The sequence below is a fragment of the Pelodiscus sinensis genome, chromosome 2 (genome assembly GCF_052426305.1).
Source record: "Pelodiscus sinensis isolate ZL-2025 chromosome 2, ASM5242630v1, whole genome shotgun sequence".
Taxonomy (NCBI): Eukaryota; Metazoa; Chordata; order Testudines; family Trionychidae; genus Pelodiscus; species Pelodiscus sinensis.
In genome coordinates this window covers 145,331,201-145,345,311 of record NC_143053.1, presented here as the reverse complement: position 1 = coordinate 145,345,311, position 14,111 = coordinate 145,331,201, and the positions used below count along the sequence as shown (strand labels likewise).

The 14,111-nt window shown below is 40.6% G+C and overlaps 1 protein-coding gene across 1 annotated transcript in view; it reads right to left on the bottom strand.

The window, feature by feature from the left end:
* GALNT12 (polypeptide N-acetylgalactosaminyltransferase 12) overlaps positions 1 to 14,111 on the bottom strand; it is a 76,744-nt gene that overhangs the window by 47,851 nt on the left and 14,782 nt on the right. Inside the window, exons 2-5 of the mRNA XM_006137085.3 lie at positions 11,711 to 11,880; positions 8,747 to 8,936; positions 4,522 to 4,707; positions 1,801 to 1,918 (exon numbers count right to left, since the gene is read on the bottom strand). Of these exons, the coding sequence (XP_006137147.3) occupies positions 1,801 to 1,918; positions 4,522 to 4,707; positions 8,747 to 8,936; positions 11,711 to 11,880 (664 nt within the window). The remainder of the gene's footprint in view (positions 1 to 1,800; positions 1,919 to 4,521; positions 4,708 to 8,746; positions 8,937 to 11,710; positions 11,881 to 14,111) is intronic.

The window sequence follows — 14,111 nt, the reverse complement described above, 5'->3', positions numbered from 1 at the left end:
TTCTTGCGCAAGAGCCTCTTCCGCAAAATGGCGGCTCATTAGATAGGCAAATGAAGCTCGGCGATATTCCACGCTTAGCCTCATTTGCATAGCTCTGGCGCAAGATCGTGCCAGAGCAGACATAGCCTGAGAGTATGGAAATGTGTCTTCCAAGTATGCTTGCTGCCACAGAGAGGCTTTAGTGTGAAAGTTGGTCTGGCTTTGAGCATGTTATAAGTACTTACTTTACCTCTCCACAAAGAGGCATTCAGCAGAGATCTGAGAATGACACCTAAATCTGCATTGCATTAAGTGCATGATTCTACATCCTCATAAATAATGTTTGCAGGTGCATTTTAAGAAAGCCACTCAGGGGTTGAAGCTGATGTATGACACTAGGAATCCAAACTATTGGAGATAATTGGCTTCTGATAATCACTCAGAAAATGTTTGATGCAATGACATTTTGGGTCTTTGCACCATCTTTATCATTGTGGTAATTACAGCCAGAGGCACATCTGTTTTGACCTTGGGGTGTGCAATTCACTGTACTGGGATCACAAGCTCTTCTGGATTTCAAAGAGCTGGTAGCTATGAATCCTTTCCAGCAGCTGTTCATTCTGACTGGGCCTATTTCTTTGGACAGAGCCCTGACTGGCATGTTGTCTATGAATGGCTATATGTGCGTGATCTAAACTGAAGGGTGGAGCTTAGTCCTGGAAACTTCAGCAACAATGGACTGCATCCAGATTCCATGGGTGCAGGGCATTCGCCTATGAGTAATCAATTCTGAGACGAGCTGTGCAACAGAAAAGAGTGATATGCTACAGAGATGCTAATATTGCCAGAAGTGTTTTCTGGTGATGAGCAAAAACAGTAAAATTCCAAGTATCCTGTTCTGAATAACCCACAGAAGCTGATAATGTGACCTTCCGCTGCACCTTTAGCAAGAGGAGGACATACAGGGTAAAGCACAAGCAGCCAGTGCTTACCTCGAAAACTGCAGCAGTTCCAGCAATCAGAAAGAAGTAGAAGACAAGAAACACATTTGCCATCTAAATACGCTGGCCTGTATCTCTTCCTTCTCTCTGTGCCAAGAACCTTTCCCACTCTAGCATAGCCATCTCTTCTATTCTTGGTTGATCTCTGAGTGCGATCACTGAAGAGAACAGCCAGACCCACTCATCTATGAAACACTACTTTTTTGATGCACAGCAATTCTCCCACCTCTGAAATGCACAACCATCATCCTGTTGCACAGTACACTGCTTGGTGTGTGCTTTTCAACTGAGCCCTCTTAGCAGTGTTCCCAACTTACTGCTGTGTAGCGATGTAAACCCTTCTCACCATCTTCATAAGGGGTTTGCTGTTGATGCCCCCAATCTAGTCCTAAAGCCTTGAAGTCTGGGATAGCCTTGAAGGAACAGTCTGGCCTCTGCTCCATCAGTGGCTGCCGTACCTTTCTCTCCTCCCCCTCCAACTCCAAACATGGGTCAATATAGCTTCTCTCTTTCCTTCCATCCTCTCTCCTTACTTCACAGTCTACAAATGGCAAACTTCAAAGATGGCCATCGCCCCATGTCTCAAAACTTCACACTGAAATTCTGAATAAAAGTATATTTCTGCACGTTTTGCTCTAGGAGCAAATATAACTGCTAGAACATGAGAATGTAAACAAACTCTTGGAAATCCCTGTGCAAATACTGCCACTTTTACATAGTTCTATGTTAAACTTATCCTCCCTGTACAGAAAACAAAGAAGAAAGTGTAAGACAAAGACAGTTTTTACCCTCAGACAAAATTGCTGATTGGGTCACTTACCCTAAATGAGAATTCAAGGTTTTCTCCTCCCCATACTTCCATTCCTGTGTCATAAGAGCCAAGATAGTCAAAATATTTCTTGCTGACAGCAAACAATCCACCAGCCATGGTTGGAGATCTATGAAAGAGAAAATTAATTCTGGATTGGGTCGAGGGGGGAAATCTACACAAACATCTATTTTCTTAATTGCTTTCTAGTACAAAACAACAATACAGAACATATAAAATAAATATCTAAGTGATAGGTGCATCTTGCCATCAACAAAATAGAGGTTTAATTGTGTTCCTGTTGAAGTCAATGATAAAACTTTCAGACTTCAATGGATTAGGCCCCTAAAGTGGGTGTAATCCCTGAAAATATAGGCTCTTTTAAGGGGATCTTTTAACTGGTGTGGTTTTTTTTTTCCATTTATTGACACTGCCTAACTAATGTAATTGAAGAACCCTCTCCCCACCCAAAGACATAAATACCCATTTTCGACAGATTCTGAGTCAAGAAATTTGCCAGGGAAATCAAAATCGGTCATTTCAAATGGGGAATGCTATCTATACAGACATGATTTTGTCTCTGAATTGTTTTCAGTTGTGGGAAGAGCTGGCCCTTTAAAGCGGCAAATACATATTTTGCGGTTAGGACAATATACTTCTTGTATATACATTTAATTGGGTTATGATTATGTCACCTAGGCTACTACTAACTTTTAGCTTAATGAATCAATTCAAGTTAAAATGAGGTTTAACACTGAAGCAACATGTTCTCTGCCCTGTAGCTGAACACTGTTCTGGTGGAGCAAGGTGAAACAGAAAAGATGAAAGAACCTTCCCCAGCAGTCAATCTAATGTTGAAAAATACTGCACGACTATTACTGTTCCTCCATCTTTAAAAAATAAGGGTCTCTTACAACATTAATGAATTTATCTCCTCTGAGGGTAAGACACTCTGATATTATGGTTGGAAGAGCCCTAAAAAGACTGTGAAGAAATGAATGATTTCTGTATTTTCTGAAGGCTTTGGATGATAGGTTATAAATAAAGGCAGGAGCCACTAATTAAATGACGAGGTTACAAATACTGGACAGCTGCCTTGTTCCTGGAGCACACAATCCACTGCTAAATGATAGCAGCTCCAAGGTGAGGGCAGCAGCCATCCAGTTGTAGCAGCAATGGACCAGGAGTACAATTGCAAACCCTATCTCTTCCAAAAATACACCATGAATTCAAATTGAAGATCTGTTTATTCTGTGGAATGTTTGTTTAAAGTCTTATCTAAAAATTCCACATAGAATTCTAGAGGCTGGATTCTCAGCTGGTGCAAAACATGTAGCTAACTGAAGTGGAGCTACACCAGTTTACATCAATTTTGGATCTGATCCAATTTAGCTTGAGAATAAAGAACTGTCACTGTGTAGATTTGAACCTTTAGATCTTGCGGTTCTTTCCATATGACCAGATGTAGCTTTCCTTGAGGAAAGCATTCTCCAGGAGCTCAATATTTGGGAGCCTATATTATACACATACCATTCATCATTTATTTTTGCCAACACTCCCCAGCTTTGCTTAATAATCATCAAAACTTCAACCTCTAATGTTTTCTGTTGCCTGTGGCATTATTCCTCACCATGTTTGCTGCTCCTCCTAAGAACAGTCTTCTTCCATTTAAGCTTCTCATTTAGGATCCATTATTACAACCCTTATGCAGACCCATGTGAGTATATCCCATTAACTTAAATGAGACTGCTTGATGAAGTAAGGACTCATTCATTAAGTTGTACATGTACATTCAAAAGTTGTACATAGGCCCTGATTCTGCTACATTTAACATGATGAGTCATACTTACTCAGAGTAAACCCATTGTTGTTAAATAGAGCAGGCTTAAAAAATGTATATAAAACCTACTAGCCAAAGACAAGACTATTTGTCAGGCCATAATACACAAGTGCCCTAAGCAGCATGCACCCTCCTGCTCTGTCTCCTCTGGTTCTGTCCCTTTGAAAGCACAAAGGCAACACGGCATTGTTTACATTCTCCATAAAAAAAAAGTAATAACCCCATTAAGTTATTATTGAAAGCTCCGATTTTGAACAAATTGAAGACACTCACCCAAGAAAAAGTCCTACTCACTCTGGAAGACTGGATTTTGTCAGGTCTCTTTATAGGACAACTAAGCTACCAATATAGAAAGGAGTAAGGTTATCTATTTCAGTACTATCAAATCTTATTGTTCCATTTTAACTACTGCCTCTTGCATGTTTGCCAAGCTTCATATTTGTATGCTTAAACCATTTGTATGCTTGCTATTCTCTCCAGGTCTCCTTTCCTTATCTTTTTCAAGTATTCTTCTGTTATTCTACTAGATTTATCAGTAAACCTCTTTTATATAGCAAGAAAGGCTTCCTGAGTAAACACACTCATGACAATTTACATAGCAAAATTAATTAAGATTTATTTTCTAAAATCAAAATTTTGTCAAAAAGCACGGTGACCTGGAAAAGAAAGAAAGAAAGAAAGAAAGAAAGAAAGAAAGAAAGAAAGAAAGAAAGAAAGAAAGAAAGAAAGAAAGAAAGAAAGAAAGAAAGAAAGAAAGAAAGAAAGAGCAATATTTTAAAACCTCTGAATGCCCAGTGCTCGGTTACACAAATTCTTTTATCTTCAGCCAAAGTTAAAACCGTTTATAAAATTTTGACATTTAAAATGAAGATACAGCCAAATAATTTATTCACCTGATTACATCAGTTCTGGACCTTCTTCGTTTTTGCTCTTTCTCTGGGATAACATGCCAAGTGAAGACCAGTCTCCAGTCAAAGCCTCCAATCTGTGGTTCCCCAGAATTTCCCAAGTACTCAAATGTATTCCATTCAATCACATCGATCACAGGGCACACAACTGCCGACTCCTCTTCACCAATTCTAAATTATTTTAGAAAGAAAAAAGGTTATTTTTGCGGATACTAGCAGAAATGAGAAACGGCAAGGTTCAAGAAAGTGTCATTAGTCCAAAAGTAACTTTTCACTCCCGTTTTACATATATTGGGACACAAGTAACAGTTACTTACCGTAGGTGTGGGTCTTTCAGATATTGTAGTCAGCGTGGATCCTCTATAGCTACACATATGCCTCATGCACACAAGATGAGAGTCTTTTCACTAACAGTATCCATTGGGGCTGAACTTTGCTCTGTCTCTCCTTGTGCCTCTATATGTAGCTAGGGATCTACCAAAATCATGGTCAATTATAGTGATTTGAAAATTGGTAAATGTCACGGCTTTGTAAGGGTCTCAACCCAAAAGGAGACTTGTGGAGGGGGGGGGGGGAAGAGAGTCTTATGATCTTATTGTAGGAGGGTCTTAGGATTGCCACCTTTACTTCTGTGCTGCTGCCTGAGCTGCATTCTGATGGCAGCAAACATGGAGCTTCTGGAATGTGCAGGAGGTTTCCAGAGGTGGAGGTGCATCTGAGTTCCCCAAAGGCATGGCTGTGTAGGAGATGGACAAGTCCTGCCCCTCTCTCCTTCAGCCCATCCAGAGCTCAGAGCTCCTCGCAACAGGGAGAGATTGGATTTCAAGGGAAGAGTTGAGTTTTTCATGGCTGTGAAATTGGTAGGGCTCTATCTATATTACAAAATACCCTCCTTCATTTCCCTCACAAACCAAAGTCCATGTTGCCAACTATTCCTGAAATCAGGGATGGAGGGCGTGCTGTATGACCCACACACACCACAAAGAAAAATAATTATTGGGTAACTGTTGTTTCCTTGAATGTGTGTCAAGGTGGATCAACCCTCTGTTAGCCTCCCTGAACACTGGAAGTGAGGTTTTCTAGCTGTATCTGTCAACAAGTGACTGAAGCGCTGCTCTCCTAAATTTGGCATCCAACCTGGCTGCCATGTCAAGCACATAATGTTTAACGAAAGTGAGTTGCTTTGCTTAGCTGCCATGTAGGTCTCAGAGACTGGCACATGGGGCTGGCATTAGAGGGGTAGCAAGCCGGGCAATTGCCTGGGGCCCCACACTAGTGATGTTAACAGGTAACCGGGTAATGGTTAACTGGTACCCGGGGAGCAGCTTCCCGTGTCTACGGGACACTGTGGGTGAAGGACTGCTCCAGTCCCATCAATCCCCCCACAGGGATGCCACTTCTGGCCCTGCATAGGCTGGGAGCTGGCAGCCTCGCACAGGACCAGAAGCAGCTGGACAGGAGTGGCCCCTGCCCATGGTGGAGGGCCACTCCATCCCGAGAATAAAAATCTGGTGTAATGGTCAGTCTCTCTCACTGAATGTCAAGGCTCCTCCACCTACCTCTGTTTAATCAGTTAAACTTAACATATAACTGATTAACTAATTAAATTGGATTTTATATCCCTACCCTAAATCATAGGGGGCCCCATGCAGTGAAGCTCAGGATTCAGCTTCAGAAACATTGCAGAAATCCTATGTGTGAGCAGGTAAGGGAGGCAAGGAGGGAGCCCACTCCTTAATTTCTCCCCTGGATCCCATTAAGTCTAACGTTGTCCTTGCTGGCACACTCCTGAAGGAGGGTGATGACTCTCCCAGTGCCCTGGTGGAGAGTGCCTTGACATTCAGTGAGAGAGACTGACCATTACACCAGATTTTTATTCTCGGTGATGAATTACTTTGTTTTTTTGATATGTCCCATTTCCTCAGGCCAAGGTCAATGGGGAGGGGTGCATCATTGGACCTGGTACTGGTAACTGAAAGAGCTGCTGAATTGTAGGTTGCTGCTTTTCCTCAGGCCTTGACATCGTGCATGGTTTGGTGGACTCTTCTCCACAGGCTTAGCAGTGTTTGTCCTCATCGGACTCCTTCTTGAGGTTCTGCCTCCATATTTGGAGTGGCCCTCTCAGTGCCTGACTTGCTGATGCCTGCTTCAGGGCCCAGACTGAAGTTGGGGCTGGATCTTTGCTCAGCACCATCTTCTCCATGCCAAGCTTAGGTGCCCCGTTTGCTCAGTGTGATGCTGCATCAGGCTGGCTCATCCACTAGTAGGATTCCAGAGCTCTTTTTATCAGGGTCTAAGGAGACCTTCATGGACTGTTCCAGTAGACGGTGATTAACCCTTGCATTTCATCACTTACACAGTCTAGCAGAAGCATACCAAGCTTATGCCTGGAATGTGCAATTCTACCCCAGGCAAAAGAGACACCTACTGTACCCATCCTTCAGAGGAATTGATCCATTGCTAGATGAATGGGGTTTAAAGCCTGCAGGTTTTGAGTCAGCCATGTTAAGGAGCCCGGGAGGTAGATGGTTGGTAGAGTCTGAATAATAGCCTTCAGTCCTGATGTGTTGCACCCGTTCAGGTTGGTCCAATGCAATATATCGGAAAGGGCTCCAAAAACTTTAGAAGGTTTTGAAGTTAAGCCTGAGCTAAGAACTAGCAGGCAGAACAAAAGCAGGGATGAAGCAGCTCAGCCTTTTATGTGCTCACATGGGAGTATGAGGAAGCACAGGAAGTACTGCTCTGAGGGACACTCTATTCACAACAGCTCTGTTCTCAGGTACACGATGGGGTGCATGTTCACGTATGGCGGGATCCACACAACTCAAAGAAACAAACATTTTTGCGTCCAATCACAGAAATGTTCTGGGGTATATAAAAATAAAAAAGTAACTAACTGCGACACAGGTGTAATTACATAAGAAAGCAGATAAGCAACACACACACGCAAATCTACTTTTTCTATAAATGAAAACTGAACCAAATCACTCAAAGCTTATTCAGTATACAAGTAAAAAACAGGTAGATTATGTTTCATCTTCAACAGAAGGAATCTAGATTCCGACAGCACCAAATAAGGCTGATTTTTTTATAGTTATATGGACATAGATTCACTACATTCTCAGTCAAGAAAATTAGACTTTTCATCCAAAGTTCTTTCTAAGACTGCCCTCTTCTGGCTTACTTAAACTACTCATAGATTGCCTCTTCATATGTAAGGTTGTTTCTTCAATTGCTTGATGTTAAAATCTTGATTCTTTTAATTACCTGTCACTGCTGTTTTTTCCATGTCATCTGGTACAACTAATCTAATAGGTCTTGAATTTACCATACATGGTCCTATCCCAGAAGTGAACTTTAGGGGAAACAAATCAGACAAGTATAACAGGCCAATTTTAAAAAATCATTTACTTTGGGGGAAGCTGTCAAACATGTCTAAGGAATTTAGGAGTATGTTTCCACCGAAAGTCAATACGATGCATGCTCTTAAGCCCCTTAGGACAGGGCAGTTTTGGAAATCTCACTTACGTTTTTTGCAAAATTGTTCTTTTAGGCCCCTTCTTCAAAGTTCACTATAGCCAATGGGAATCTCTATTGATTTCAAATGGTGTGGATTATGTCCTTTGGAAAGGACCGAGTTTAGTCTCCTATCTGCAATACAATCTTCATAAAGTCTGTTGTAAGCACTGTAAATATTTGCAAGTGTAGCTCTGTCATCAGAATGGGTCAAGATGTGGCTTTGAGCAGCAGAAAGAAGAAAAAAGTATGGCATTTAGCCTGAGGGAAGCTAAACTCCGCCGTGTGAACATCTATGGCTCTATTCAAACTCTGAAAAATATACACATGTATTTAGATATGCAGTACATGTGTGCAGCTACAACAGTATTACAAATGTTTTAATGCAATGTATATGGAGTGCGCCATGGTTTGTTCTGTTAAATGAAGACTTGGATTCTGCATTATTTTGTGATGGAGGTGGCATGTGTGTTAAATGGCAATTGTAAATCAAAATATCCCAGAGTATATACAGGATTCAAATGATAGTCTGCATATACACAACCTTAATTCTTCCCCTTTCAGAATTTTCTGCATAGTGCCTCAACCCAGCTTTTTTATTCCATACATACATGGAAAAGACAGTGTTTGAAAACTAAGACCCTTTTTTCTCAAGTTTATAATAATAAAAACCAAACACTTGGTATAACTTTACCTTTCCAATAGTGGTTCAAGCCATCCTTCATGGCACTCACAGTGGCAATCAAGAAATGTCAAAACATCTCCTTTCGCCAGGGAAGCTCCCAGCAGCCGAGCTCGAACCAGACCTTCTCTTTTATTTGCACGAATAAGACGTACCTTGCGTAAACCAGCCACATAACTTTCCAAGGGTTTCTTTAAATGTTCTGTTACAAAGAAGTTGAACAGATCACTGCAAAATTATTGCACAGAGTAGGTTATAAAAACAGTATTTAAAGCACTGTTGTAATAAACTGGTAAAAAATAACAGTACTGTGCAATCTGGCTGCTAGCTGGATGTCGCCTATACCTGGATAGGGCATGGGAATAGGCACTGTAAAACTAGGGTGGACAAAAATCATGCTTTCTACTTGAAAATAGATTTTATATAAAACCACTTTTTAAAATTGAAAATCAGATTTTTTTACAGTCTTTAATTAATGATGTGGAGGCTTTATACAAGTTTCTTTATGTGAATATCTTCATTGTTACAGATGGGGACTTTCTAATCCAGCAACATCTGTGGCCTGGAAGGACCACAGATGTTGCTGGATCAGAAAGGGAGCGGGAGCAAGGAGTTCAGCCAGGTTTGGCAGCTAGGACGGGGTGGTGTGTTTAATATAGGTTGTGGACAATAGCTCACTATACTTCATGTGTTGAATAGTGATGTTAAATTTAGTTTAATCAACCAATCGACTAGTCATTGGAATTTCCATCAACTATTCAATTAGTCAATAAGTAGGGGAGTTGCAGTGGAGTTAGCTTCCAGCCCCGGGAGCGAACCCCAGATTGCGGCTCTGTCTTTTAAATGTATTAAGAGCTGGCTCCCCCTAGCACCGGCTCCTGCTCCCCCACTCTGATAGGCAGCAAGGAGGGGGAAAGCAACAAGCTCTTACATCCCTAGCATTGAAACATAAAATATGTATTTCAAAATATAGACATTTTAAGAAGTTTCTTAAAAGATGCTGTCACGGCTCAATTCCCCAACCTGGCACTTCAAGTGTAGATATTCTGGCTAGCAGAATAAACTCTGGAAGAACCTGTCTCTAACTCCCAGAGACAAACGTCCAGTTTCAGTTTCCCTGAGACCCAAAATAACAACGATCAGTTTGCTGCCACCAACAAGTGTAAATAAAAAATATAAAATAAGCCCTTTTCCAGGCAAGAGGTCACTTGAACCCCCCTCCCTGAGGCAAAACTCTCTCCCCTGCCCCAAGCTCCATTTTGCTTGGAGTTGGGAAAACAAACAGAGGGAATCCACAGAGAACAATTGGGCTCTGCCTCTCCTGGGTAATTTAGGCACACTGATTTAAGGACACCCCCCCAAAAAAATCAACCAATACTGGTTAATTAGAACAAAAAGAAAACACTTTTATTATCAAATCAAGACTACTGCAAGTATAGTAAATGACTGGGTGTTAAAAGCCATAGAATGAAATAGACTCAGGGGAATTCCCTGGGTGGTAATCCTTAGTTACAAATAAGAAAAACAATTAACCTGCTCAGACATGATTTCCAAACCCTCACACGAGGAAAACAATAAAACTTGATGGACTATCTAAACTTTTTCCTACTTACACAGTTCCAGGAATCCATTCCTAGGAGAGGCTACCTGGGGAAAAACTGTTCTGATCTCAAAACAAAGGAACAGTGAAGAAAAAAGAAACCCTCTCTCAGTTTGAAATTCCTATTTATTTTTCATTGGCTGAATGCCGGAAGCCCCCTCCCTCAGGTGTATCTCAAGAGTTGCTTAACCTTTTCCTCACTTTCCAGGTAAGTCAGACTCTCCTTAGCAGCTCCTATTCATGACAGATGCTTTAAGATACACAGACTGTAATAGATATCTTTTTATCAAGTATATCACAATTAAAAAAAACTGAGTAACACTTCTGAATCTGGGTGAACTAGTATAATTGAAAAATATTCAGAAATAAGATGTGGCATAAAAGGAGCAGAACTTTGAAGATCCTGAAAGCACCAATGGCTTAAATTTATTACTAATTTCTGGATAAAATATTACCTCCGTTTTACAATCCTTCACTGTAGGCCATAGTAATTAATAGTGCAGGGAAATCAAGTAGAAATTTAAACAAGAAAAAAGTAAGAATTTCATACAAGTTATGTTAGTACCAGAAAGTTCTTGATAGTTTTTTTAGAATTTTCCATACTTCCCCATTCACATGACCTTTGGAAAGCAATACAGCCACCAGCTTTCTTCCTTGTATGCTACAAATATAACCCTTACTTTTAATAAACTATTCCACATGGATATGAAAAACAGGTCTAAGTCTTCCACATAGATTCCATGTGATACTTTAGAATGAAAGAACTGTAAACATGCATTATATACATGTCAGTAGTTATAAAAAAAAAAGAGAGAGATCCCAGGCCAATAGGGATATAACAGTATTTATTGATATAACAATATTTGTAAATAGCTATAATATAATTATATCAGATTATGAGTGGTAAACAAAACTACACCAATTATTTTTACAACATATCTTTCTAGCTGCTGTCTATCTTATATGGGCCCCCACTATTGTAGCATGTGAGTGCCTCACACTATTCAATGTCTTTCTACTCACAACATTTTAATGAGATACAATACATGTGGGGAATTAAAAGGACTTGCCCATAGCCATCTAGGAAGCCTACAGTGTATCAGGGAATTGAATCTAGATCTCTGAAGTCTCAAGTTAGCGCTATACCCATATGACTGTTCCTCCTCTCAACTTGCTGAACAAGACATTGAATCTGACATTTCTACCAGCCCGGTAAATAAAAAGTAATTTCAAGTTATAGTCTGGCTGGATATAATAATTACAAAACATTAATGAGCCAACACCATAGGAGTACACTTTCTACTCCTGCAGACTTTCACCTCACCCACCTTGTCTGTCTGACAAGAATATAGTTATTTATGCAATAAAATACCTACCTTTGTCACTATAATCATCCACAAGGATAACTTCTTCCAGCAGAATATCTGGGGATGTCTCAAGAACACTATGAACTGTTCGCAGAAGTGTTGACCAAGCCTCATTATAAAAAGCTATTACAACCGAAGTTTTTGGCAGGTTATTATAATCATATTTTTTCTCCTTGCACCTGTAAATAAGGGGACCCAAATTAGTAAAATAGTACGCATTTATCTGTCAATTTTCAGAAAACAGTTTTCAAATGAAGACTGCATAGAGTGCCTCCTATTTTTTAGCAAGAACACTTCAAAGTTTTAAAGGAACAATCAGGGAAATTATGTAATATGCTTAGTGAGGTACCTATATTGCACTGCAATCAGAGGGTAAGATCAAGGAACTGGGAACAGAATTTATATTTTTCAGCATTTTTACTTGCAATATGGAAATAGAGGGCAGAATATACAATGCCTTTGCCTGGCAACAATTCCATGTCATATTGATTGAGCAAATTCATCCACAAAAACGTTTTACTACAAAAATGCCTCAAGAAGCTTCCAAATCTACCAGATAACTAGACTGCAAATTTAAGAGCCTCCTGGCCCTTTAGAATGGAAAAATATATTTTAAGTAAAAATATTGCTGTTTGCATCTTCTACTATTTAACCATCAAAGCATAAAGAGAAAATACAGCATGCATAAAATCAGAGGGTTAGAAGGGATCACAAGCGTCATGTAGTCTAGCTCCCATAGGACTTCCTTAATTTAAAAACTGACAGTTTTATCTCAACGTTTTCCATTTCCTGACTTGTGTATTTAACTACACTATTTAACATCACATACCCCGCTTTTTATGTATTTAACTCTTTGTGCCTTTGAATAAGTTTTTAGATTCAACACCTTGTCGTAGTATTTAATCATCTACATACCCTATGAAGCATTTCACTTATCCCTGGGGTGTTCAACACAAAAAATTTATTAGAGAGAGAAGGTAGGTGAGGTCATATATTTTATTGGAACAACTCCTGTTGGTGAGAATAACAAGCTCTTGAGTTTACAGCGTTCTTCCTCAGGTCTGGGAAAACTTACTCAAGATTGTCACAGTTAAATACAAGATGAAACAGATTATTCAGCACAAGGAGTTAACATATATTTCAAAGGACGCATAAATAATTAACACGTATGTGAAGGTAAAGTGGCCCTGTGGTGAAATAAGCAGATAACATCATTTTCTGCACATTCCAATCATTCAGTTTGGAGATGTTAAAATGTGTCTATTTAGGTAAATGTGTAACTATTGAAATTTTCAGCTGTTACACATTTATACATGCCTCCCGCCCCCGCTGTCTCAGATATAGAGGCAGCAGTGTGGGCGGGGGAGGGCAAGTGGGAGCTGGTATGCACAAGGAGCTGGCTTTTAGGCTAGCTCCTCACGTGTACTACCTCCTGCGGAGTCGCCTGCCCTCACCGCAGCGCTGCTGCCTGTGTATCAGAGGCAGCAGGGGGAGGGCAGGTGGGACCCCGTGCTCACAGGAAACCAGCTCTTAAGCCAGCTCACAGGGAGCTGCCTGCTCCCACCCATGTGGCTGCCACTAATAGAGAAAAGCCACCTCCCCGGAGCACTGGCTCTCACCTGCTCCTCCCCCTCAGCGCTACTGCCTCTGTATCAGTTACAGAGACAGCAGCAGGGGAGGCAGAGGGGCTGCATGTAACCCTGATGGCTAACCAATGAGCCCAGGCTTATCAGTTAGCTGTGTACACATTTACACTTTCACATTCCTAATTCAGTTAGCTAAAATCTTCTCTCAGTAGTTGTTAACTCTTTAGACCTAACTCGAGTTGCCTGGCCTGCAAGGTTTTAAAATTGTAGGTCAAGAGTCCTAGAGAAATCCCAGGAAGAGATGGAAGCTATCACAGAATGCTTAGGGAAGCAAGAAGTGCATTGGCAAGATGACAGGAGAGCTAATGAAAACAGATTATGGGCTTCTGAATTGGAAGTAGCTGCTCCTCCTGCTTCCAGTTAGCTGAGGAAGAGCTTCTGTAAGCACATGTAAGGAGACAGGGAGCAAGGCACAGAGTATCCAGAGACATCCATGCCTAGGGAAGGACTAAGTCTTGAAACTACAGATATGTGAGTAGAACAGGGGCTGTTTTTGTCAGACACCATCAGGTTTATTCTTTATTTCTGGCATTGTTGGACTTTTCTGCCCAGAGTACATCTGACTTCCCCATTAAACTGTAACTTCCCTAACTGAATCCCAGGGAAGCAATTCTCTGTAGTTTTAATCCCTTTTTCAACTGCTCTGTAACATCTAGCAAAAAAGCAGTGTTTTACCAGAAGGGATTTTTATTAGAAAAAAACCCACATTTAAGAAAGTGATCTGATTCCTATGTCCTAGAAGATAGGAGGTTCTGCACAGCCAA